Source organism: Coturnix japonica, chromosome 2, assembly GCF_054131305.1.
Source record: "Coturnix japonica strain WE chromosome 2, WE-NBRP24, whole genome shotgun sequence".
Taxonomy (NCBI): domain Eukaryota; kingdom Metazoa; phylum Chordata; class Aves; order Galliformes; family Phasianidae; genus Coturnix; species Coturnix japonica.
Genome location: NC_140664.1, coordinates 70,740,125 through 70,766,835, shown reverse-complemented (window position 1 = coordinate 70,766,835; position 26,711 = coordinate 70,740,125). Strand labels below are relative to the sequence as shown.

Sequence of the window (26,711 nt, the reverse complement as noted above, 5' to 3'; positions counted from 1 at the left end):
AGATCATTCACTTCTCTAATACTACTCCTTCCACCTCAGAGCAAGTGAATTTGCTAAGGTAAAATATTCCATTTAACTTTGCTTGGCTCTGTCTGGACTCACATTTTTTTAACCCAAGAATTAGTATTTAGCCTGCAAATAAGACAGATAAATACACGGCGGCCTGCCTTTACAGGTCCAACCTTCCACCTCCCTCCCTTGCGCTGTCATTGTGTTTGGCTGCGATAGGATCTGCCAGCAGTTCTGCTGTGAGCTGCACTGCTTTGTGAAGAGTTCCTGGGGGGCAGCCTTTCTTGTCTTTGGCAAACTCTTCCTAAAGAGTATTTTCTGCAGTGTGCCAGCAGTTCTTGGCACAGATTCATCAGCTCACAGTGACTTGCAGTGCTGATACTTAATAGTCATCCCCTGTAGCTTAGCAGAAGCAGGAGCTGAGATGGAAAATGCAGCCTCTAAGCTGCGTCTTGTTTGTTGGGTTTCTTCTGTTTGGCAAACTTGAGAGACCAATTTTATACAAACCAGGGAAAAGAAAGACACTCGTCTCGCACTTTGAGTGATGTTGTAACTACTTTACTATTATTGAGGGAATAAGAATGTTTCAGGGAGAGAAAGTACATTAAAATAGATTCACCAGACTGATGCCACTTAGCCCTTAGTGGATGAAGAAAGAAAGAAGACTGAAGGAAGAAGAACTGACTCAGCTTTTGCCTGTCATGCAAAGCAGGAAGAAGGAGGTGCAGGTGAGTGCCTGTGACATGCAGTTGGCTGCTGCTGTGGGAAAGCATGCCATCCTCAGGGTAATACAAGAGACACTGATACTCAAAGTGTCACAGACTGATGGCACTTCCCATCCACTTGGCTGTGGGGGAAACATAAGATCTCTGCCAGAAGGGCAGCCACAGATGCTGCCAACCTTGTCTTTTCCAGGCACTGATGGCTAGGTAAGTGAACATTATCTGCTTCAACCTGCTTCACTGCTGTCCTATCCCTCCGTTCTCTCATTCACCATCACCCTTTCTACCACCTGTATTTCCCTTCCTGCCAGCTGCTTGCAGCGCCCAGAATAGCAGGCCCTGTTCTTTGTTGCTGAACAAGGGGAAATGCTTTCAAACTAAAAGAGGGGAGATATAGACCGGATATAAGGGAAAAGTTTTTGCACTAGGGGTGGTGAGGCACTGGAACAGGTTGCCCAGAGATGTGATGGATGCTCAGTCCCTGGAGACATTCAAGGTCAGGCTGGAGCAGGCTCTGAGCAACCCGATCTAGCTGTAGGTGTCCCTGTTCATCGCAGAGGAGTTGGATTGGATGGCCTTTAAATGTCCCTTTCAACTCAAACGATTCTATGACTCCTCGACCCTCAGGCCCTGCAGAAGGAACAAAAACCCCTCTGCCCTCTCGATTGGCGCTTCAGGGAGCTCATCTCAAGGGTCCCAGCAGCAAGCTCCGGCCCGAGAGCAGCTCCTCACCAACGGCCACAGACCTAAATCACATTTACAAGATGAAACCCAAAGAAGTTCGAGAGGCTCCAGACCGAACGGGGCAGGAGCCCAGGTTAACTGCCGCCATTTCGCGGAGCGGGCACCCGCCACCCGGCGTCCTCGCTGCCCTGGGGCGGCCGAGAGGGTGGGGAAAGCATCCTCCCGAGGGTCGGGCGGCGGGGGAGAGGGGCGGCGGAGCAAGCTGAGGTGAGGCCGGGCCGAGAGGGCGGCGCCGGGGGGCCGGCTGCAGAACGGCGGCGGCGGGGGAGGCCGGGATATTCCTGAATGAACGGCTCCCTCCCCGCCTCACCCCGCACCCCCGCCCGTCACTCGCCGCCGCCGCTCCGAGGCGCAGCCAGTTTCTATAGCGACGGCGCCGATCCTCCGAGTAGTAACAAAGCCGGCTGCCCGCGGCCGTGCCGGGCAGGCGGGGAAAGCGGCTCCCACTCCCCAGGGCACCGGCCGGTTGCGCCCAGTCAGGTACGGGACAGCCGGGAGCCGCCGCGCGATGGGGATGGGCTGGGCTGGGCTACACTGGGCGGCTGAGAGAAGGGAGAAGGGAGACGGGGTCTGAGGGGCACGAAGGTGGCACAGCCGAACGAGGTGCTGCTCGGGGTCGGCTCGCTGTGTGGGGATAGGCTCACTGGGAAACGGTATGGCGGACCGGGCTCTGCAACCGGTGGGCTACACCGGGGCAGCGCTACCCGCCCGCCCGCTGGGGCCGCCCGGTGCTGTTGTACCGCTCCTGTTGAAATACGCCGTGCCCTGTCTGGGAGTCGTGGGGTTACGAAGTTTAATCTGCTCATCTCGGTAAAGTAACGCTGAGCGGGGTGATAGTTTTTTAAATGCGTTGTTGTCTGAAGGGAAATAAACACTAGAGCGTTGATATTGAGGAAATAATGGGGAAATCGCTGCTTGTTTTTAATAAGTGTGCCAAAAGGCTGTAGGCGAGGTGAGTTCGTTGCTTTCAAATCCAGATCCAGACTGGAGTGAGATGTTAGGGGTGATAAAACGCCTTCCCTTGGGAAAGCAGGGACTAGCAGAGTTCCTATAGCCTCAGCACGAGGCCCTCCATCAGCAGGAAGGCGGCGAGCAGTGCTGGCAGTGCCCAGAAGGGTGCAGTGGCCTCTGTAGCATGGACACCTCAGCAAAGTTGGAAGTCCAGAGCAACTTCCCTGTGATACCAGCATGGCTGACCTCTTGTGGGAAGGTACTGGGGAGCAGACCTTGGTCGTGGTAGAGTGACCGAGGAGATGAGGTGCTGGGAGGGCCACAGAGCCCTACAATGTGGATCTTATGAGGTGTGAGCGAGCAAAAAATGAGGAATGGTTTGTGAGCGTGGCTATCGTGGTTACTGGTGGGAGGACAAGAGTGGAGATGTTTAGTACCATATAACTTAGATAGTGGAGAGACTGAGATTTAAAACACGGTACATAGAGCGATATCGGGCTATTGGAACCCCAGAGCTAAGTATTGACCTGAGGAAGTTGGAGAGATGTGTGAAGATAGTGGCTGTTAAATGAAAGGTGGGGTTACTGATAGTGTTTCAGTAAACGAGGTGGAAATATGTCATTGGGTGGAAAGGGGAGCAGTGCAGCTCTTAAGCAATTGTGAGCATAAGTAGCATGTAAAATTGAGGTGTTTTCTTCTTGCAAGTAATGTGTCACGGAATTTAAGTTTTAAATGAGGGTTAATCAAGGTTAAATGTTTCAACTCCATCTGTTTGCTGTGGAATCTCCTGTTTAAATTTCATATGGAGAATTCAGATCTTCTTTGGAGAGGGAAGATTACTTATTCAGAATTCCTTGTTTATATGGCTTGCAATGATTTGCCCAGTGTTTATTGGGTTTTGTCCTTTGTTCCTTGTGGAAGTGTCACAACAGTTATTTTGTTCAAGAAAGTTATAACCTTCTGAATGACCTCTGTTTTTCATGCAGCATTGAAAAGCTAGCTCTCGAGTTTGTTAAATGTGTAAAAATGGAGACCTCCTATTAGTTTAGCATGGTAGAAAACTTAACATTTCCAGACCTTACCCATGGTCATCTGAAATTGAATGCACATAGCAAAGAATAAAAGGTCAGCAGTTTGTAATAAAGACCCAGGGACCTATATTCCCCTTAGCTGCATGGCAGAGAATGAGTGAAACACCAGAACTCAATACAGTGCTGCCTTAGAAGCTAAAGGGATGGGCAAAATGCTTGTGGTTATGCAGCTAGGTGACATTTCAGTCCTGAAATTGTTTCATGTAGAACAACTGCAAACTCTACTCGATGAAGTTTATCAGTGGAAGGGGGAAAAAAGAGTGTTGTAGCTGAGGCAGTGCCAGGAAGGCACAAGGCAGCTTGCTGTAGATAGTATGTCCTGTTGCATAGACTGACATGTATAAGGGCTTCTAATGGGCTGAGCACTTCAAGCACTTAGATGGCTGTCTCTCACACTGTTATTTCATACCTTCCTGATGCCCCTACATCCCAAGCAGGCTTACAGGAAGCTATTATCAAACTGTCATGAAAACACCCCCTAAAGCTGTGTGATCTGTACAGTGATACAAGGCAACTGCAGGAGTCCACATTCACAACTGTTTCTCCTGCATCCATCAGTCTCAGTTCAGTCTTTGTCTGTGTGCTAGGTTTGATGACTCTGTACTAAATGATTTGCTGGAGATGTCTGTGTGCTTGCTGCAGCTATTTCAGGTATACAGAGACACCACCTGCTACCTCGAGGCTGCAGTTTCAGTCTGTTAGCAAGGTTGCTAAGGAGTTCCAGACATCCTCAGAGAGCAAAGCTCAGGAAATTCTCCTGTGGCCTTCGCAAGCACCGTGTGCTGAAGCGCTTATATCCAATATAAACTACTGTTCTGACAGTAATGTAATACAGGCAGATGTTGTACCTTAGGATAGTGTAATGTTCAATAGTTGTGACTTTCCAATAGAAAGAAAACACAAGTTTGATAGTGCTGTAGTAAGCTACGAAGAGCTCAGGCCTCCTGGTAATATACCTGAGCTTTCAAATTCATTTGAAAGACACATTAAGAAGTATAAGAATTTTTTTTCCTGGTCAAAAATGTGCAGCTTTTAACCTTCTACAGCTCTGCAATTTTTTAAACCCCAATTTTCTGTGGTTTCACTCAGCTTGGTTTTATTGCAGATATGACACATGGCAGCAGTCCAGGCACAATAAATGCTGCAATTAGGCTTAACTTTTCCTATTGTATCTTTTCTCACTACAGACAGATGAATCCAACTTTTCAGGTTGGGTGGGGCTTAACTAGATTAATTTGCTGTGAGTGAATAAATGTTCATGTGAGGGTTTAACTTTGGTGAATTACCAAAGGGAACTGAATCTTTCTTAACTCCCTGGCCAAGACCCGTGTCAGTGCTCAGTGAAGGCTTCAATTGAATAGTGATAGAATAGAGTGTAGCTCTCTGAAAGTCCCAGGTTCATAACTGTTCTGTAGGTATGTGTTGTTAAGATCACGGTGTCTATAAAGATTGCTGACCCTGGTGCTGCCATGTTCAGAAGCAGGGTCTGGAAGATCATGGATCTTGGACATGGAAGCATGGATCTCCCAGCTTCTTGCCCCCATCGGGAACTGCTTGGGTTGTTTAGAGAAGTGTCAGCCTGGAAGAAAGAAAGGGGTGTGTCAGTCTGGGCTTAAGAACAGCTGTGGGGAAATGCTGCAGTGAGGAGCAAGGTAGGGTTTGATGCGCAGCCGATGATGAAGATGTATCTGTGGACTCATATAAACTCAGAGTTCTCTGGGAGTGCTCAGAGTCAGGCTGAGATGGAGCTGGATCTAGGATGTGCTAGTGGAGCTCTGGCCAGGAAAACCCTTGTGTGTGAGGATATGTGCTCTAGTTCCTCCCTGTACATGGCCAAATTATGGGGTGAAGGCTTATCGTTTCTGTCTGTTTTGTTTATGCCACTTATTGTAAGGCTTCAAGGAACATCTGTAGCAAAAGGTTGATCAGGAAACCCCAAATATTCTATCTTAGCACAAGGACAGTGGTGCTCCAGGCAGAGGAACTCATCTTGGCAGGCAGTTCACAGCAGAGACAAAAATCCCATTGCAGATGATAAATGGGTAGCCAATCTGTAAATCACAGCAGCAGATGTGCTCCTGTGAGCAGAAAGGAAACATTCCATCCTTGGTGACTCACAAGCAGTGACCTGATCAGAGTCTGCTTGAAAAAGCATCTGACCTTGGAGCTTCTGCGGTGTAGAACAGTTGCACGTATGGATAAACGCTGCAGCAAATACACTGCAGGTATTGATAAAGGAAGAGTTTACCAGAAACCTGAAGAAGCCATTTAGTTTCTGGCATGTTATGGCAGATCTGAAATATCTGCACAAGGTTGTTCTGTAGCAGAAATAAACCCACTCAAAGGTAGAGCTGATTCTGGCCTTTCACTCTTACAGCAGTTCCTAAAGTAACTCTGAAAACAGCACGAAAAAGGTTCATAAGTGCTTCTACCACTGATGAAAATACTTAGCTCGGTTAATTAGAAGTTTATGAACAACTTAAGAAATTTTGGGTGGTGTTTGGATCACCCTTTGTCCAGGTGAAGTGTTGTATAACACACATATTATGAGGGCTTTTATCTTCCTGTATCTTTTTCAGCTCTTTGAATTACATTCATACGCTGTTAAAGTGACAGCCCAATAAAAGTCAGTGCTGAAAGAAGCAGAGCTGTGTTTGGTGCTAGTTTTAAATGGCATACAATGAGTCATGGGGCCATGGATTAAGCGAGGAATAAAAACATCCACCAAATAACCACCAGCTATCCTGCACACTCAGTGAGGCTTCTTGGAGAAGAAAATACTTTGTGATCGTATGACTAAAACTGTATTGTACTGCGTATACTCAATAGAAAGCTGATGTTTTGTAACTCACTAGGACTTGATTTTGCCTTCAGTACATTATAGCCATTTTATTGTGTCCTCTAAATCAAAGAATGCTTTTGTACCTGATGCTATATTCCTGTAATCAAGTTTCTCTCATTGGCTCGTGAGTTAAACAGATTGAGCTCTTTAAGACCTTCACTGGAAGGAATTCTTTTCAGCTCCTGAATAATTTTGAGTGATCTCACTGTTTCTGTCCAAATCGTTCTGTGTCCTTTCAAGTGTGTGAACATCAGAACTGTGCAAAGTGCTGTAGTCTAACCCTCACAGAAGTACGAATGGTACTGTATCTAGAGGAAAATAGCTGCTTTTTCCATCCTCACCCATCCATGTGGCTAAGCTCTCATATCCAGTCATTTCTGTATGCTTGTGGATTATTTGCTTTCCAGTAGACAGTCCCCCTCTCTCAAGGACTGGTTTGATAATTCCAGACTTTGTATCTGGTTGTACTCAGGTGCGGCAATGAGCAAAGTTATTATAAAGTTAGATGGAAACTCTCTCTGTTTTTCAATATTCTGATGTAACTCTCCAGTTCCTTTCGTGGCAGACCTGAAGTTGTCCCATCTTTCCTGTAGGTGTTTTAACTCTTTGACGTTTGTGCGTTAACAGTGACACTTTGAACAGTATTTTTAAGTAAATGGAAGGGAAATATGTCTAACTAGTAAGAACATATCACAGAATTGTAGGGTTTGGAAGGGACCTCTAGAGATCATCAAGTCCAGCCCCACTGCCAAAGCAGGCTCCCTACACCACGTCACACAGGTAGGCGTCCAGGCGGGTCTTGAATATCTCCAGAGAAGGAGACTCCACCACCTCCCTGTGCAGCCTGTTCCAGTGCTCCGTCACCCTCACTGTAAAGAAGTTCTTGCGCACATTCATGCAGAACTTCCTATGCTGTACTTTCATCCCATTACCCCTAGTCCTGTCCCCATGCATTACTGAAAGAGACCATCTAAAAAGACATAAAGAGAGAGCATCTTCCAGCTGTGCAGGTTGTGTACTTCATTGTCCATCAGACAGTATTTCACACTTGAGAAGATAAGCATAGGTGCCTGCTCACTTAAAGATCAACTAACGATGAAAAACTTAATTTCTGGCCATCTCTGCCTTTTAAAAGGAATGAACGTCAATCCAGTAAGACAAAAACTTCTCCCTTTATGCTGTGGGTTTCTCTTAGCCTGAAATCATAACACCTTCATCATGAGCTACCTTGTCTCCCAAAGGACAGAGAGAACGGAGAATATACCAGCGATGAATCATCTGTTTTCATTATCAGTCATTCAGACAACGTGGTGATGGATGGATAAACAGATAGAGGCCAGATATGTGAGCCAGCTTGGCAGCTGGCAGGTAAGTCCCAGGAAGCTCACCAAAATGTGTTCTTGAGAATCTCTACCTAATATGCTATATTTTCCTAGTACATTTCTATCCTAAAATACAAAGCATGTTCTTGAGACAGTAAAATCATACTTAAGCATATGTAATTCTGTCATTTCAGTGAAACTTAAGCATGTGCATATTTGTACACATGCTCGAGAATCTGAAGAATACTTTGCTGAGCGAGAAGATAGGGAAGCAGCTCTTACAAGACTTAGAAAGAGTGGCAAAGAGTGGAAAGTTAAAGGCATACAGGTGTTGTAAAAGCAAAACAATGATACTGGTTATCGTTGGATCCCACAAAATTTCCAGACGAACAGGTTTCCAATGAATTTTTTTGTCATCTTTCTTTTAAAAATAAATGAAACTCCTGTGTTACTGCTTTACATGTCTCTGCCACCCTGACAGGCAAGTTAAAGCATTTCAGTAATGCAAGAGCATTCATAAAAAGAACTGTCAGTAGAGCAAGTCTGGTAATTTGTTTTTCAGCTTTAATAAAGTTAGTATGATTATGCTTGGCTCACTGTGTGTGTATATGAAGTTCCATGGGGCTCTTGAGAAGGCAATGTAATCTGTGTGTAGTTCTAGTCTAAGCATGTCCATACCTTCATACATGCTGCCCTCTCAAGAGAGCTTTAGTATTAAATGGTTCAAATACACATATGTTTATATTTGTCAGGCAATGGTGTCAACTGAGATCAGAGATAGACTTGTTGAAATTGCATATGTACGGTGCTATAAATTTCTGTACAAATGGCCCATCCCTGTCATCTGTTGCTTCTCTGCCTTAAGCAACAGGCAAACAACCTTATGCAATATGGTCATTGATGGGCAGCTTTGGACATGGTGCTGTGCAGAGTTTCGGAACAGAAGAGTCTACCCACTTACCATGAACTAGTGCCTTATAACAGGCAGTAATCCAAATATGCTGTGTATTTCCCACCTCTTTCTTTATTGCTTTGCTGCACTTGTCTTTCAGAGGAAGTTTTGTGTCTTTGTTAACAAATTTTGTAGACAAACACTGAAGGAGTGTGGAGCTTTCACATAGTAGGCAAATCCTGGAAGACTGAAGGAAAAAATTCAAAGTGAATCCAAAGACTGCAAGATCATACTGTTCTGAGAGAAGAAACGTGTCTTAGGAGAGCAATTTCATCAGCATTCGTAGCGCTGAGTGGTGGCACAGTTCCTGCAAAGCCTGCTCCAGAAGTGATGTCATTTGTCCATGGTGACATACAAGGCCACTGAGACTGTTGCGCAAATACTGAGCAGCTGCCCTGAACAAACCCAGTGGTGTATCTCTTGCAAAAGAAAGACTCCAGTTAGACCATTTGTCCCTTCAGGGACTCCATAGGGAACTGTGTTGATAGGAAATGGGCAGAGACTGGGGGCCTGTTCAGCTGAATCCTTTGGTTTCTGCACTGACAGAGCGTGTTTTCTGCCAGCAGCTCCAGATGTCTGCAGAGCTGCCTGTTTCTGCCCAGCTTTTCCTTCACGAGGATGAAGAATGGTACACCAGAGATGGCCTGTGGGATACTGAACCTTGAAGGGACGGGAACTGCAGTAGTGTAATGCTGCTCTGCAGTGCTATGTGCCCCAGGAAGACTGGGTTTTAAGTTGTGATGGTTGCATTCCTGCAGCTGGTGTTTAGGCTCTGGGATATGGTAGGTAGATTTGAGCCGCTCAGGCCAGCGTTAGAGTTCCTTTTATTTAATCTTTGAGCCTAAAAGGACTGTTGCTGAGGAGCAGAGCACAGAGGCATCTTTGATCCCCTGCCTAGACTGGCTGAGTTAGCTTAATGGTGACTGTCTCCTTGAGCAATCATTATTGTTCATATTCTTCATCCCTCTGACAGGCCAGAAAGAGCAAACATCATAATTAACATGAGACATTGTGATAATGACATTTTGTTCCAGCTTTAAATTATTTATATCAAGCTTCTCTTTTATTTAAGTAATTCCCTGATAATTCTGTTAAATCTTATCTTTCCTTCAGTCTTGAATCAGCATTTAAGTAGAGGCATCTATTTAAATGTCCTCTGCCTAAAGTGTGTGTGTGGGGGGGTGTCTATGTTTGTGTGTGTGTTTGAGCTTTCCTTCTCAGTCAGTGCTCTAAAAGAGTAGTAGTGCACAACTATGATTGAGTATTTTCCATAAGATGTCAGATAAAATTCTCTAGCTAAATATTATTGTATGTGTGTACTTCTTCAAGATGGAAGCATTTATTTGTCAAGGTAATGTTTAAAGAAATATATTGAGTTACTTTACTTTGGCATTTTCAAAAGCACTGTGTTCTATACCGCTTGAACAATAGCCATTAGCAACAATATTCAACCTGATGCAATTTTCTTTATGAGGAGATGGTGCTCATTTTTAATGAGAAAATAGCTATCTCAGCTATACCTCAACATATAATAATAGAACAGCTTTATTTCTCCAGAGCAGCGCTGTGATCTGTACCAGCTGTGGGATGTCAATGCCCGTCCAACTTCTCATATGCTCTGTTCACCTTACTCTCTTGCAGCCTTGAATGACTGTTAAGACCTTTCTCATCATCGTGTTTGCTTTGTGTGAGGAAGACTGGCTGTGTGGGTGTGAGAGGTTGTCTTGTATCTGCCCTAAGATCACTGAAAGAGCCAAGGGGGATATGAGTTCTTCTCTGTGAGTCAGGCTTTGAAATGCATCCAGCAAGGTTGCGGGTGAGGTTGTGGACCTTATCTCTGGAGACTTTAAAAATTAAAGTGGGCAAGTACACCTTCACAACTGATTCCTGTCAAGAATTGCAATGGGGAACTTGATTGATATGAACTGAGTGTGGAAGCACTGGACAAACAGCGGAAACTGTAAGAATAGCTGTTGATGGCTCGCAGATTAGCAGGTCATACGGATACAGCTCACATCTGAGTGGGTGAGGTTTTTCCAGACACCAGCATCAAGAGAGAGAGGTCAGTAGGTAAATTCTGATGACTTGCAGAGATGTGACCGGGACTCTGTTAGTTCCTAAGGTCAATAAAAGGCACATCCAGTGGCAGCACATGGTTCCTGGGGGTTAGGATGAGGACTGGATAGCAGGTATCCATGCTTCACCATGTCAGTTCAAGGACTGCATCTCTATTGCTGAAAACTGGGCAAACTGTCTATAGTTATTATTATTGGTATTATGTGGAGCCAGGAGTTGGACTCGATGATCCTTATGGATCCATTCCAACTTGGGATATTCTATAATTCTATGATAGTAATCTTAGACTTGAAAAAATTCTCTTCGGTGGGTCTTTTTGATCAGAAATCTGTAAACCTCTGAAGGGTAGGGAGCTGAGTCTGAAAAGTCATCTCAGACAATGATCAGTCACAAAGATGATGTAGTATCTTCAACAAGTATGTATTTAGTGCCCAGACTGAACTAACCCAGTTTGCAGACTTTATCTCATCATGCTCTTTGTTGTGTGGAGCTGACTATGAGGCTGAGGCTCCCGTTGATCTCTACAGTAATGCTGTTGTATATAAAGGCGTAAAGGTTACTCAGAATCATGCGTGTTTCTGTCAGCACAATTGCAGACCAAGCGTCGCTCTTGTTAGTTTGCATGTTGTCTGAGAAAATACAGTTTCACTACCAACACTAAAAGACCTGCTGTGAAACCCATCATCCACTCCTTGCTCTGTCTTTATCCTTAATAGTATTTGCTGTGAAGAGAAGCAAGTCGTTTGTCATGTTGTTCTGACAACTCAGGGAGTAAATGCTGTAAATGTGTCTCTTTCCTGCATCACTGTTCCCCTCCCTACCCTGGTCCCTCTTGGTTTGTTCTTTTGGTTTTTGTTTTTCTTCTTTAATATCTACTATTACATGATTGATCTGGGTAGTGAGAGAATTTAGTCACACAACAAAGTATAAATGGCTTTCTTCTAAATTTTACTTTAGTTACTTTTGTTATTCTTCACTGTAGTTTGTTTGTTTAAAGTCATATTTCCAGTGTGTAAGTGAGTTCTAAGTTTGATTCCTGCGTCCTTTCCTGCTCTTTCATTCAGTTGGTGTTTAATTACATTCATTCTTATCAGCATGGCAAGCAACAGAAACCGTATCATTTCATCCTTTATTTTCATGTTCAGGTTAGTACCGAATTTTCCAATTACTCATATTTGTATAACACACTTACTTTTGTATGTTTGTATGACACACAGTTTTCATCATTTCCCACCTCTGCTGCCTGTAACTTAATATCATCTTACTTAGATTTCTTTAACTGGTGGCGCAGAACCTATAACCTTCTCTTTCCTAGCTGACTTGACACTTTTACTGCCCCCTTCCACATACCTAGACTAGTCCTTCTATCTTGTTTGGCCATCTTCCTAAACCCTGTCATTCTGCATCTTTAAAACTCCCCACAAATTCACCTTGTGCATCAACTCAAACTTTATTTTATTACATTCAAGCCTCCTCTCTACACATGGGCTTCCTTCTCCTCAGTGTGTCAATTTGGAAACTTCCTGTAGCATGTTTTCAATTACATTTACCTCCCTCTGTCCACTCTGTCCATAAAACTTCCAGATTCATCGTACCCCTGCTGTCTCCTTTCTCTGATTTAAGATTCCCTTCTCTAAAGAGTACAAGAATATGAGATACTGATCTTGCAAACTGTGTTTTGTGCAGTGTTACACTAGCACAAAGTCAGTAATTCAATGGAAACGAATCCTGCGATTTTATAATGGTATAAGCAAAAGTAAGATTTATTGCAGTGTGCTGGGATAGTCGAGATCTACTTTGACGTTCCTGATTAGTTCCATTCACAGGTTATGCTTAATGATATTGTTACTAAGGTGTCATTGAAAGATGTCTTCTGATCTTTGAAGCCAACTATAAGACATAGTACTTAGTTTTCCTTTATGAGTTAAAAATAAGTGAAATGGCTAAGGGCTGCTATTGCTGGTGAGTAGGATCTCTCAAGAACCAACAGTGTAATGCTCTAGTGTTTCCATTACTGTAGTAGCCTCTAGCTATAATACAAAATGCATCTGAGAATAATGTTTCATTCGGACATGATACCATGTCTGCTGTGAGTGTATCAAATACTTACATAATGTTTGATCAGTAAGTCCTTCAGACTTGATATCCTGCCAGTGGGCTGCCACAATTTGTGTATTCATAAACACCGGCACTGAGATCTTGTCTGTTCCTTTTTCTTTTTGCACATCCCAGTGTATTAAAAGAGGTTTATCTTCTTAGGTAGGGAACAGTGGCCCGTGGTTTTTATAAATTACTAGATGATGTCACAGTTCTTTACTGATGATGTTCCCTGCCTGGATTTAGATATTATGAACCACAGCAGATTACAAGATTTAATAACGCAACTATTTAAAAAAGACATATTTGCATGCAGATAACTCAAAATACGTGAACCTCATTTAAAGCAAGACAGTAGCTCTCTCCTCAGCAATCAGTCTCTTAAGATGTGTATGTGGAAGTTTGGTGCTGTTTAGAGATAGGACTGTGTTAGCATTCTCAACTAACATGTTCCAGAAACTTCTGTTCGAATTCACAGAATCAGAGTGATTTGAGTTGGAAGGGACCCCTAAAGCTCTTTCAGTTCCAGCTCCCCTGTAATTAACAGGAACATCTACATCTAGATCAGGCTGTAGATGGATGTTAGTGTATTAACAAGTTCCAGTGACCTGGGTAATGGTGCCTAAGTCAGGCTGAATGTCTGACACACCGAGTTAACTTGGCTTGTGCAGAATCATATTGTTACACCTTGGTTGCTTCTAGTAACAGACCTGGCTCAGTTATATGAACTCTGTGCTGCATTTTAAAGTGTTGGTGTACATGCCATTACAAAATACATCCACCACTCTGTTATTGGAAAACAGAATTTATACAGTGGAGCATTTGGAAGCCTCTTGTTTACTGGCTTATGTAAAAGAAGAGCAGAAGAGCTTCATTATTACGATTGTCTTAGAATAATATTGTAATTTAAGACAACTGGTGCTTTAAGATGCTCTTGATAATCTTTCTTTCCTACCAAAATTTCTTGCCGTCTACTAAGAAAAGGTATGTTTTTCATATCCTGCTTTATTCCATAAGCTTCAGCCAAGCTGCTCATTTGTGCTATAGTACCAGATAAACCGATATCCTTGGGAATACTGCCTGAAAAGTTACTTTGGTGACGCAGATGGGATGATGGGATTTTTATTATGTTAAGTGAAATCCACAGTTTGTCTCCTATTTTCTAGTTTTGTCTTAAACTAAAAATCCCATTCATCACATCCAGTTAAGACAATACCAAGATCTGGTCTTAGTCGTTAATTTACTCTAAAACAGCCAAATGTAGTGACTGTGGACTTTTTTATTTTCGCTTCTTAAACCTTTAGAATTTCCTTTTATTTTCTTCCTATTTTGTTTAGTAGACAAGGTATCTTACTGAATATTTCTGGATTACTTACTAAATGTTTGCAGCAATATTTTTCTTTCCTGGATTTTTGTATTTTAAACGTGTTTAATGGGCACTGCTGAAACACTTTGATTGAGTGGCAGTTGCAAATTTCAACTGTTATAGTTACAAGTGATATCCAAGTGTTGTAGGTCTGCTCAAGGCAAAGGTAACTTCATATCTGCCACAAAGCTAGCCAGGTCAACTGCTGGTGACCATGGTGCCTACAGAAATATGCAGAGTATCATGCATATATGATGGGAGGACAGTTGGACTAGATGATCTTGTAGGTCCTTTCCAACCTTGTGATTATATGATTCTATGTTTCATCTTATCCTCAGCACATTCCTTTGTACTTTAGGATCAGTGTAGGATAGGATGATGTATACATAGTAAGTAGGGCTGTTTTTAATGTTTCCCATTTGGAAATGCTTGATCCAAAGTCATAGTTCCGGTGAAGGCTAGTTCTGCATAGCTAACCCTCAAAGAGGCATCGAAATTGCTAAGGGGAGGATTTTTCTTTTTCAGTTAAGCCAAACTTGTTCCTTACAGAGTTTAGTCTCTGTTTTATTATTGCATGTGGTGTTCAGTCCCTGAGGACTCTGCTCTTGGCTTGAAATATTCCATCCTGTCACACTAAAACTCTTCCACTGATCATTCAGAACAAGTTTAAAAAGAAAAAATAAAGAAAGAAAGAAAAAAAAAAGATATTTCACTGCTAAATCACATGTTAAAAGCAGAGCAATTCACATAAATTTACCTGAAGTTTAAATCCTTTATGGTATGAATCTGAGCTAAGCAAATCTCAGCAGCATAATACTCCACAGCGATCTGAGACTGGTAATGTAGCACTTATAGATCTCTGTTGGTATCGTACCACCCACAATAGTTAAAAAGATATCTTCAGACTAATGCTTAAAGTTGCCTTTGTTTAAGAGGAATTTTGTATTCTTTATTAGCAAAAATAAGTGAAAGTTGTGTCTGTCACTTGATGCAAATTAATTCAACTATTTTAATGCGTGGATTTAGTTTTCTCATGTAAAACCAACAACAGTATAAACAATAACAACATCCAGAAATCACCAAAATCTGCTAACAGTAAATTTTCTTCTGTAGTTTCTTAGGACGATAGGGATCATAGATTATGATTTGCTTACGGTTAGTATTAAAATGTAACACTGTTTTTCTTCTTTATTGTTTGAGGGAATTGTATCACTGTGATTCAGGTCATACTGTGGAGCTTTTGGACAGTGTCCAGAGGAGAGCCATAAAGATGATCAGAGGCTGGAACACCTCCCCTACAAAGACAAGCTGTGGGAGCTGGGATTGTTCAGTCTGGAGAAGGGAATGATGCAGGGTGACCTCATTGCAGCCTTTCAGTATTTAAAAGAGGATTATAAAAAGGAAGGGAATCAATTTTTTACAAGGGTAGACAGCGATAGGACAAGGGGGAATAGTTTTAAGCTCAAGGAGGGAAAGTATGGATTGAATGTCAGGGAAGTTCTTCACAGAGAGAGTGGTGAGGTGCTGGAACAGGCTGCCCAGAGAGATTGTTACTACCAAATAAGAGAATGTCCAACGCTTCTCTAAATTAATGATTTTAAGGTCAAGAGTTATGTCATGATATATATTCTTACTGGAGTAGTTAGTTTCTTGGCCTCCTTCATAAAGGAGGAGCCACTGGTAGTAAGAAAGTAGTACAAGAAGAAATGCTGGAGCAGCCTAAGCCAGCAGGTAGTAAGCCAATTAAAAGGAAGTAATTCTGTTCAACAAGTGTGTTTCCAGAATTAAACTTGCTACCACTTTAGATACAGTTCTTTCTGCTTATTGATGTAGTGTAATTAGCAGCCTTTTTAAATTAAGACAGCTTTTAAAAGAGCAGATCCTTTGTCCTTTATTAGTTTTAAAACAGCCACAGTGCAACCACAGCTGTGTGTCACATTAAGAAGTCATTCGATGTATTGCTATATAAATTGCTTGTGAATTATATATGAGAAAAAAAAATCCTTCTAAAGAAATATTGGAAGAGGTCTTAGTTGTGTCTACAAGCCTAAGTAATGAAACATTTTTTGTCTACATCATAGTCAGTTTTAAGATTCATATCATTACCATAGTAGCCCCTAGCTAGAATGAAAGTCATTCAGGATAATGTGGTTTCAGGAAGGCATTCGCTTTTTATTCAATTCACCATTTTCCACTAATATCTGACACATAATGCAAGTTATTAGAATAACAAAAATTATTGTGACTTTTATTGGTAAGAGGAAACGGAGTCTGGTGATACTGAGTGTGCACATGCAAAAGATGTAGCAAGTGCCCTAGTAGCAAATGTCACTGTGTTGAACAAAGTGAACATGGTAGTGGATTGAGAGAGCTTGGGCAAGGACTGTGAATGTTTTAACAATACCTTCTTCTATACATACATACATACACACACACACACACACACACATACATATATATATGTAATTTGTATTAGTTACTTATGAAGCTGCCAGTAATGCAGAACTATCTGTTGTAGATGTTGCAGAGTTTGTATTCTATTCACAGCATTCAGGGGAGATCTTTTAGAATTTACCTCGTCGTTTATCCCATCAAAAACTGTGTCTTTATGAAAAAACATTTTACTTAGCATTTTATACAGCCGACCATGAACCAAACATGGCTCAATATGCCACATCCTGTAACTCTTTTACAAAGTTACTGAGAGCTGACAGGGAAATGCTCATTGTCAAAACCCATCCAATGTTAGGAGGAATGTGGCATGAAGCAGGTTGAACGTGTGATAGCTGATGGTGCTTTGAATGTACTCTATTCAGATGTGAGATTAGTATAGTGAAGCGGTGTTGGGGTTGGGGTTTGTTTTGTTCTGCATTGTGCTTAGCACAAGCTGGATAAATCTAGTGCAATGGTCATTTCCTGCTGAGTCAGAATGCAGCAAAGCTGTTGGAATGTGAATGCAGTGCAGTGGTTCACGGGAGATGGTTGTTTTCTGGTCTGTGCTGAAGAAGTGGCTGCAGTTTGGGAAAGCTAGAAGTGATCAAAGAACTTCTATGAGAAGTTGGAAGGAAAGTATTCTGATACGTTTTTAAAACCCTACTTTCAAAGCACAGTTTCTTTCTTTAGCTACTTTGCTGTATTTTTTTTTTCATGAGTGAATTGCTAACATTTGAGACTATGTGGATGCTAGAAGAGATAATGCTTCCGAGCATTATAGTATATAACACTGGAAGAGGCTTAAAAGCGACAACAGATCTGTAAAGATAACTCTGCATTACCTAACAGAAGTTACTTTAATAAATGGGATTTACCCAATATATTTCTCTGAACAGAAATCTTAGTGTATGAATATTTCCATCCAAACCAAAGGAGTTGGGCTACTCGCTTTCAACAGAATTGACTGTGAGGTCTCCCAGTTGTGTTGCTGCTCTACTGACTTTGTTTCTCTCCCTTCCACCAGTTGTTTCCTCTGTGGATGAGAATAGACATTTCCTGTGCTCCCTATAAGTGAATCTTTGCAAGAACTTCCATTTCTTGGAAAGTAAGTTTCTCTGTATTATTTTCTCTCTACTTTTTTTCCTTCTCATCTTCCATAAATACACTTGGGTTGCATTTAGAAGAAATTTATTGAAAGCCTTTGAAGATGTCATGCTGTTTAGGTACCTGGGTGATGATATCTTAATTAGTTAATTACTGGCCTCCTGTATTCATGTGCCAATATTTCACATATAGCCCAAAATTCCACTCACAGAAAAAGAAGTGTTAGAGATAAGTAATAAATGTTGGATTCGTTATCTGGATGAGGATGATCTTTCACTGGAGAAGAGAAGCAGAAATTTCCCATCTACTTTGCCCTGCCAGCATACTGAGCTCTGACATAGATATCTCAGTCTACATCTAATTGTTTCTGGTCCCTCATAAGCACACTTCACCTATGGAGTGTTTGATAAACAAAGTTTCTCATACAGACCACGTGAAGTGAGTTATGGATACCAAAACACAAAATCATGGAATAATTTGGGTCAGAAGACATCTCATAGAATCATAGGATCTCAGGGGTCTTTTAATTTATCCTAATATACCTAATTGCAGTTCCTCATTGAAGTCAAACTTTATTTAAAATTTTGAATTTTCCAATATTTTTCTAGGTTTGTGATTGAAGAGATGTTTAGGACACATGGTGTGTATAATACTTAAAAAGGTGTCAGTTTTGTCAGTTTTATGTGTATGTTTGGTGGCCCTGCTAGGCAGGGGGGTTGTTACTACATGATCCTTCAGGTCCCTTCCAACCCGGGTCATTCTGTGATTCTGTGATTTTCAGCATAGAAAGAACTAGCAGTGGTGGGTATTGGGAAAGAAAAAGAGAAAATTCCCTAAGAAATCAGAAAAGCCAAAAAGACAGATCTCTTGTGTTTTCAGATGTTCCTTCTGAGAAGGTTAAAAAGGGGGAAAAACAAGTCTGGATGATATTAATACAAATTAGTGGTCACGTTTTTGTTCTCAAAGGAAAGAATTTCTAACTGTGAAGCAGCTGTGAGCACTAATCACACCAGAACACATAAGGAGAAATGCAACATCTGAACTTAGCCAAGGAAAAAAGGATAATAAGCAATAATGTTTGGATTAATTAATATATTTTGAAGAGGCTGTGAGAAGAGTATGCTGAAGGTAGCTCTATCTTTTGTGGTGCCTACAGCAAAAGATGCATGAAAATAGTTTGTAGAACAGCTCATGAATGAAATGTAGTTTTAGATCATGGGATGATATGCGTCAATCTTAGCTGTGAAGCACTGACATGCTTTTTCCCCATTCTCCAAGCTACTTTCAATGATTTACCATCTGTTCTGGCTGTCTGAGTTGATCTCCCTTGACTGGAGGATGGAAATTGTGATGTCCATACAGGAAGCACAGGAAGGGGGACTTGTGGAATAGCAGGTCAAGTTAGTCTGACATCATTGCTGGGGAAGTCACGGAGCAGGCTATATTGAACACGTCACACAGCACATACAGGACACCCAGGTGATCAGGGAAGTCAGCATTGGTTCAGGAAAGGTGGATCCTACTTAATTTACCTGATTTCCTTCTATGACAAGTTGACCCACATAGGGTTGAAGCTGAAGGACCTGCATTTTCACAAGTTCTGATCAGCACTGCATTTAGCAGCTATTCGAATAAACAGAAAAATGAGTTATTCCACTGGCAAAATTAATAAATCCTGATATTTTCTGAATTTGGTGCATGTACCCACTTGCCATTTTTCAGTAATCTCCCTCCTCTTCGGTGTCCCCTCCTCCCTCCTCTTCATTGCCTTAGAGTATTGCCACCTTCTTCCTGTGTTGCTCTTTCTGGTTGAACGTCAGGCAGCACTTGGCTTGTTCAGAGCAGATCTGACTGCGTGCTGATTGACCACTGTTCTGCAGCAAGAGTGACAGTTATTATAAATCACTCTCCCATTCCCCTGTCCCAACCACCAGTGTTCATGTTTTTTTAGAAACTTAATTATCTTCACCACTGTTGTACCTCTGTCAATTTGTTTGAAATTGGACAGCAGGTTCCAAGAAAGACAAAAGGACCAAAGGTTTGGTCTCATTTCCTTAGGAAACTAAGCTTAAACAAGGATCCAAGAGTTAACTTGTATCTAATCAATTAGTCACTACTTAGCTTGCATCTTCTGCTGAGAATTTCATGGGCTGGGGGGAATCACAGTGACTCACAAAGTAGTTTTATCAGTGTAACTGCTGTATAGGTCTCATATGCCAAGTGTAAAAAAGAAAGTACCATGGAGGTATATTTGGGAAAGGAAGATAAGGCTGTAAAAAGTAGAACTTCCTCGTTTCACCTGCAACAACTCTTTCCCTTATTTGTTTTCCACTGAAATTCCACATTATCTTTTTCAGATGGGCACCTGGCTCAGAGGAGGTGCAGTACAGAGTCCCTAGCAGAAGCTCAAAATGGATGACTTCTGCTGATGCTTTCTGACAGTTTCATCTCCTCTTCTCCTGTTTGAGATGGCTGACAGGATCATCGGTAAAGATTTCTGAAGCAAGCCTGAGTGACGTCGCTTTTCCTTAACTCCTCTTTTCACAAGTCTGCAAACCATCAGACAAAATGAGCAGTCCACTACAAGAGGAGTCTGCAGAGCCCCAGAGCTCAGATGAGCTTGAGTGCAAGATCTGTTACAACCGCTACAACCTGCGACAGAGAAAACCAAAAGTGCTGGAGTGTTGTCACCGAGTATGTGCCAAATGCCTCTGCAAGATCATAGACTTTGGCGATTCTCCTCAAGGAGTCATTGTTTGCCCATTTTGCAGGTTTGAAACATGCCTGCCAGACGATGAGGTTAGTAGTCTTCCTGACGACAATAACATTCTTCTGAATTTAGCCTGTGGGGGAAAGGGAAAGAAGTGCCTACCAGACAACCCAACGGAACTGCTGCTGACTCCCAAAAGGTTGGCGTCTCTGGTTAGCCCTTCTCACACCTCTTCAAATTGCTTGGTTATAACAATCATGGAAGTACAAAGAGAGAGTCCCCAGACCCTGAACTCAACGCCCGTGGTGGAATTTTACAGGCCTACAAGTTTTGACTCTGTTGCAACTGTGTCCCACAACTGGACAGTGTGGAACTGCACATCTTTGCTCTTCCAGACCTCAATTCGGGTGCTAGTTTGGTTGCTAGGGTTGCTATACTTTAGTTCCTTGCCTTTAGGGATTTACTTACTGGTATCTAAGAAAGTCACCCTTGGGGTTGTCTTTGTAAGCCTTGTTCCCTCGAGCCTTGTTATTCTCATGGTTTATGGCTTTTGCCAGTGTGTTTGCCATGAATTTCTAGACTGCATGTCTTCTTGACGACAAATGCAGTGAAATAAGGTACGTTGCCACATGTGTAGCATAGTTGATTTAGCCTGTCTTTGTATTCTTATTTATTTTTACTATTGTCCATCCCACTGAGTGAAAGCAGTGACCCACCTTATACAGTTCTTTTAAAAAATTGGTTATATATTGTTTTCTTTTTCTTTTTCTTTGTTTTAAAGTAATGACATAAAATTTCCATGTTCACTTTAAAGGGCTGGGTTGTGGAAAGAGGTCATGGAAAACTGCCAAACTTGGTGTCTGCTGCTGTTATTCAAAAAGTAGCCCCTTGCTTTATGTTGGCTTGATACTGCAATTTGAGGCTGCAGGATCTGCCCTAGGAGAAGTTAGTATAAGAGGCACCTTCAAGCATCTCTTAGTGCAGAGAATCTCATGCTCTGTGACATCTGTTATTTCTGATAGCAAATGAAATCACTTAGTTAATGAGAAGAATAAGGCAAGTTAACATTTGCTCTTTCCAGTTCTTGTTACCGCAAAAATATTTTTTGGAGTGCCCAGTGGTCACAGATTTTTGGTGTTCTGCAGCATGAAGAACTTTTCCTCGTGCTAACAACACGTCTCCAAAACACTTTCCCCATGCAGAAGCCCACTTTGCTTGTCCAGTAGTTGCAGCTTCATCTCCTGCAGTGGATTACTTCCAGGGACCTCACCATGTTTGTTCTCATCTAGGTGCACTAAATAAGTGCGTGTAACTCTTAGTTTGCTCTGAGAGTTCAGAGATCTGCAGACTTCTCTGGCTGTGTTCCATAATGTTTACCCTTACTCCAAGCGTTTCCACCACCACACCATGGTTCCAACCTTTTAGTTGTAACAAACGCACACCTAAATTCAGCTGCACTGGAAAGTTTCCCCTATGTGACTTTAGCTGTAATAACAGGTCTTTTTGCCTACCCATTAGGACATGGGCCTTCACCACTGACTACTTCACGTTTCAGAAAAATTCTCTTATTATTCATATGTGGTTTTTTTCTGCTTTTTTGAGGGGTTTCGATTTGGGTTTGTTTTTTTTTTTTGTTTTGTTTTGTTTTGTTTGATTCCACAGAATAAGCACTGTGATAGTACCCTGGGAAGGATTCTTTTTTGTGCATTGTCCTTCAAAATATTTAATACTCTGAACTCCCTCTGTCACCATTATGAGTTGATGGCACCCCAGCTGTGGCAATTAGTGCAACTTGACTATGTCGAATTCAGAGGAATTAGTGGTGATTTACTGTTCCATAAACACAATCAGGCCCTACAAGGTTTGCTTGTACGTAGTGTGGTTGAGGCTGAATTTTCAGCGACTGGAAGAGTACAAAAATAAGTAATGTTTACTATTTGCGTGTATAACACAAAGTCTAGTCAACGCCACAGCTGCAACCTGGCTTTCCCAAGCACAGCAGAGTGAAAAATGAGAAGCAGCAGATGATCAGGCGCGAAATCCAGTAACCTCAAGGCGCCGTGTAAGGGTTGGTTGCAGGAAGGCTGAGTAGATGGCCTAACAATATGTTCTTAGAGCAAAATGACTTTAGTAAGAGTGAAAAACATTGACGGGGAAAAGGAGAGATTAAGTGGTTGTTGTTGTATCAAGAGGATCTGAATTCAAATCAGTCCAATTTTTGTAGCTGGTACAGGTAACACCTACGGTTTTGTTCCTATTGAAATCGTAGGAAAAATGTGAAATGTGAAGGTCCCGCTTTTCTTGACACTCAAGTTTATAATAGTGCGTATATATGTGTGTGTATGTATATATAGACACATATGTAAGAAGAAAACCCATAGCAAAATTATAGTTTTCAAGTGTGTGGAGTTGCAGAGCTTTGTATTGAATGATTAAAGGAAATGTTTCAAACTTCTCTGTAATCACTGGATAACAATCAGAACTCAAACATTTTCAGAACTCCTAGAAGTGACTATTCCTAAGTAATCGTTTTGATGTTTGTGGTAAAGCATATAGAGTTAGAAGAGCTGTATCCTCCAATCCCCGTATACTGCAAGGTTTGACTCATCTATAAATTCATAAATTTTCAATCTCCAACAATAATCATAACAAAAAAAAAAAAGCAAGAAAGATAGAAATCTGTGTGGTTTAATGGTACTTCATAACTTTGGGAGAAGATGTATTTGTAGTGTTAGGGATTTATGTGTTTTAGGGTATGTTCAATTTGTCTGAATATAATATCTTTAATAAAGGGCTGGCTAATACAGGATGCAGGTCTTGCCAGTGTGTGATGTATCTGTGTTTCCTTCTGCACAATGTGTTTCCAATGCTGCCTGTTGTCTCTTCCTTTTTTAAATTCCCAGTTCATGACGATCATTTTAGCTCCAGCATCAGATATTTTGTACTGTTTTACAACAGAGCCTCATCTTGGCAGGATTGCATGGTACCAGTTACATTCCGCTGCACCAACAAATACACCTGCCGTGTTTGACTTCACTGGTTTTTAAGACTGCCACACAGTTAAATTTACACTCTGATTTTAGATTCTGCTGCAATACTAATCCACTTGAAAATGCGAGTACAAATAAACATTGATTGTATAGATGCTCTGCTGCTTAGCCAGAGCATATTATTACAGCTTTGTTCTCATAAAATTCCTATATGTCTTATAATGTGGCCACTGAGAATTGCCAGGGGGTCTGAATCTCAATTATTTGTGGAAGAGACGGGAGGAGATATTCACCATGTGGCTGAGGCTGGAAGAACTTCAGGTATTATTTTTATTAGTTTATTGCTTTTATTCTTCACCACCCTTCACCACTGAAGACTCATGACTCTCACATCCTCTGCAGTGGAATAATTCTGCTGGTCTGCGTAAATGGGACTAGAATCAAGTCCTGCACACACCCTCCTGCCAGTGTTTCCCTCCCTTTCTATGACTTCTTTTTTTTTGTCTCCTGTGGTCATAAGATATACATTCATGTTGAGAGAATTCTATGAGTAGGATTTTGTTCCTGCTTTGCCCAAACGTGTGAGTCAACAAGGTACAAAGTGTTATAAATTCATTACCGCAGGATTATTTTATCCCAAATGATGTGTTTTTGTTTTTTAATTCCTGCTTATCTTGTGAGTACAGAGCGTATCTTCATCGGCTGCTAGTTTACAGTACAATACGGGGCTGTTCGCTGAAGGCTGAATCATGCAGTAGCATCGTGGGGCACCGTGTTGAAAGGATGCTGAAGTGGACCTTCCTCTGAGCAGGACCTCATGCAAGATGGAGCTCTCTTGCAAGTATGGCCCAAGCCCAGAGCCTGGAGAGCAGCTAGTGCTACTACAGTTGCGTATTTTCACTTTCTACATGCCAGGCTATTGGCCTTCATAGCTTAGGAGAGAAAAAAAAGAACAGATCCTTGGATTTAGACGTAGTTCCTCTATGACATAAACTTACTAAAGCTTTGGTCTGGTAAATGAGATTGACCAAATTCCATTTGGATTTGCTTTAGCTGCACAGTGAGCTCTGTCCTGCTATACTGACCGTATGCCTGCAAAACTGTATATGCCAATATAGAATGTAATTTAATAGGTGAAATCTTGTTAAGCCTATTCTGATGTCAAAGCAGGCCAAACACATGGCTACGTCCTGCCTTGTCCTGGCTCATCCCTGTCACGGGTTACTTAGATTTACCTATGCCTGTGACAGGGGAAGCCAATCCCAAACCACTGAGGGGCTGCCCCAAGCCTGAGGAACACCAAGACCTGACTCTGTCTGCTGCACCACCTCTGGCTGCTCACTCCAGCTGTGGATCCTGCTTTCTTGTAAAGCAGGTGAGGTTCCTCGTTTCATCTTCCTGTATGGAAGGTGCACAGCATTCCAAAAAAAAATGGGGGAAGAAGAAGAACTGAAAATCACGAAACCATTTTAAAACCTTCAAAGCGATGCAAAAGAGGTTTCTGAGAGTCAACATTTTCTTTCATGCTGGCAGATTAGATGTTATCCTTTAAGTGACGTCAGTAAACATTCAGTGCTGGAGAGTCCTCAGGGAGTTTATATGTAGGCACAAAACCTCTGTTCCAGTGTTCTTCTGTACAACAACATTCTGCCTTCTGCATCAGCTCTCCTCATCTGAAGTTGGAGCCTCACAGTTTGAGGATCTCTGGTTGAGAAAATAGATCCCCCATATGGGGATGCTAAATTACCTTTCCAGAGACGTGTGCAGTGGTAACAAAGCTTTACAAAGAGAAGTCATCTCACAGTTTGAATTGGTAGCATAAATTTCGGCTTAAATCAAATTTCATTGTGTTTGGCAATGCTACAGCTAAAATCAGTTTATTGTATTTCTGCTTCCCGCTTGTGTTATGCGAATGTGGTTTGCATTTAAAAAAAGATAAATGTGATAAATCATAAAAATCAGAGGCGGTTGGAAAAAAGTCCTCCAAAGTCGTTCAGTCTGTTTCCTCGGTTGCTGTAGAGATTAATGCTTTGTGTGGCCTGGGTTTAAATACCTCCGGTGATGAGGCCTCCACCTCTCCTCTTCAGAGACTTCTCAGCCATTTAATAGACATCTTTGTTAGGAAATGTTTTCTTTGTATTGAGCTTGATATTTTTTTTTTTTCCTTCTGCATAATGCAATGCCTTTATTCTGTTCCCGCTGTTTGTAACTTTGATGGAGTCTGTGAATGTATCGTATCATATTATGAAGACTGAGAGCTGGGGCTCTTCAGCCTGTAGAAGAGAAGGCTCTGAGGGGGCCCTATAGCAGCTTTTCTAGGTGTCTAGAGGGAGGTGTCCTTGCCTATAGCAGGGGTGTTGAAACTGGAGGATCTTAATGGTTCCTTCCAACCCAAGCCATTCTATGTTCTATGTTTGATTCTATGATTCTATGTTTGATTCTATGATATTTGTCTCTTCAATACCATAGTTGAATAATTCATAATCCTTGTTGTTCGAGACAAGCAACCAGTTGCTGAACAATGCTTTGCTGGGGCAGCATGCCACATATCAGAAGATATATTTCCTGGCAACTCCGGGCTGACACTTCTTTTTAGAGTAGGGAGTGAAAAATGTCAAGCAAAAGTAAAGAAGTGCATCTTCTCAGGGGCATCCGTGGTAATATTACTGACATTTCCTGAGGTGCTGAGGCAAGCAGCCTGCTTCCTTAGATAGAGCTTTTCCGTACAAAGGCAGATGATTTTAATAAAAACAGTTGCTTTTAAAAGCGTTTAAAAGTCTTTTTCAAAAGGAAACCTCTGTGTGAGAACCCTGCTATGTCAAAACTCTTATCTTGTTGAGAGACAAGACTCTATTGATTGCCACTCACTGCAGAGCAGTTTTTGCTGACAGCTTTGCTCAGATGAAAAATTGAACTGGGTGTTAAGGAGAACAGTTTGAAAAGATGCTTTTGCAACTGTGTCTCTGGAATCAGATCTGTGCATGAAAATGTGACTCATATCTTGACAACAGAAACATTGCGTTGCCAATTTAATTACGACGTCCTAAATAATCCTCAGCCTATCTGAAATGATAAGAAGGAGTAGTGTGGCCAAGGAAACTCAAGGTGAGCAGATGTAAAAGAAGTGGTACTAACGCTTTGTTAAGCCGCGTTGATCCTAGGTCAGGTGAACGGGCTGCTGATTCAAGAAAGGATTCTGACAGTGACTGGTGGTGGATACACGCAAAAAAATAAATGGGCAGCCCACACAGACAGTGAGCTTCTTCCAATGTACCTCTTCACTTATGGCAGCCTGCAGCTCT

The 26,711-nt window shown here is 41.8% G+C and overlaps 1 protein-coding gene across 5 annotated transcripts; it reads left to right on the top strand.

The window, feature by feature from the left end:
• Positions 1–395: 395 nt before the first annotated feature.
• On the top strand, positions 396–23,228 carry RNF182 (ring finger protein 182). 5 transcript variants are annotated; one of them, XM_015854694.3, is made up of 4 exons: positions 396–737; positions 7,601–7,727; positions 17,630–17,710; positions 20,067–23,228. In XM_015854694.3, exon 4 carries the CDS (start codon positions 20,278–20,280, stop codon positions 21,013–21,015), a length of 738 nt encoding a protein of 245 aa, XP_015710180.1. In that variant the 5' UTR covers positions 396–737; positions 7,601–7,727; positions 17,630–17,710; positions 20,067–20,277; the 3' UTR covers positions 21,016–23,228. The 5 variants fall into 5 exon arrangements, with proteins under 5 accessions (XP_015710180.1, XP_015710185.1, XP_015710179.1 ...); XM_015854699.3 differs by lacking the exon at positions 7,601–7,727; XM_015854693.3 differs by lacking the exons at positions 396–737; positions 7,601–7,727 and adding an exon at positions 1,866–1,955.
• The last annotated feature ends 3,483 nt before the right edge of the window (positions 23,229–26,711 follow it).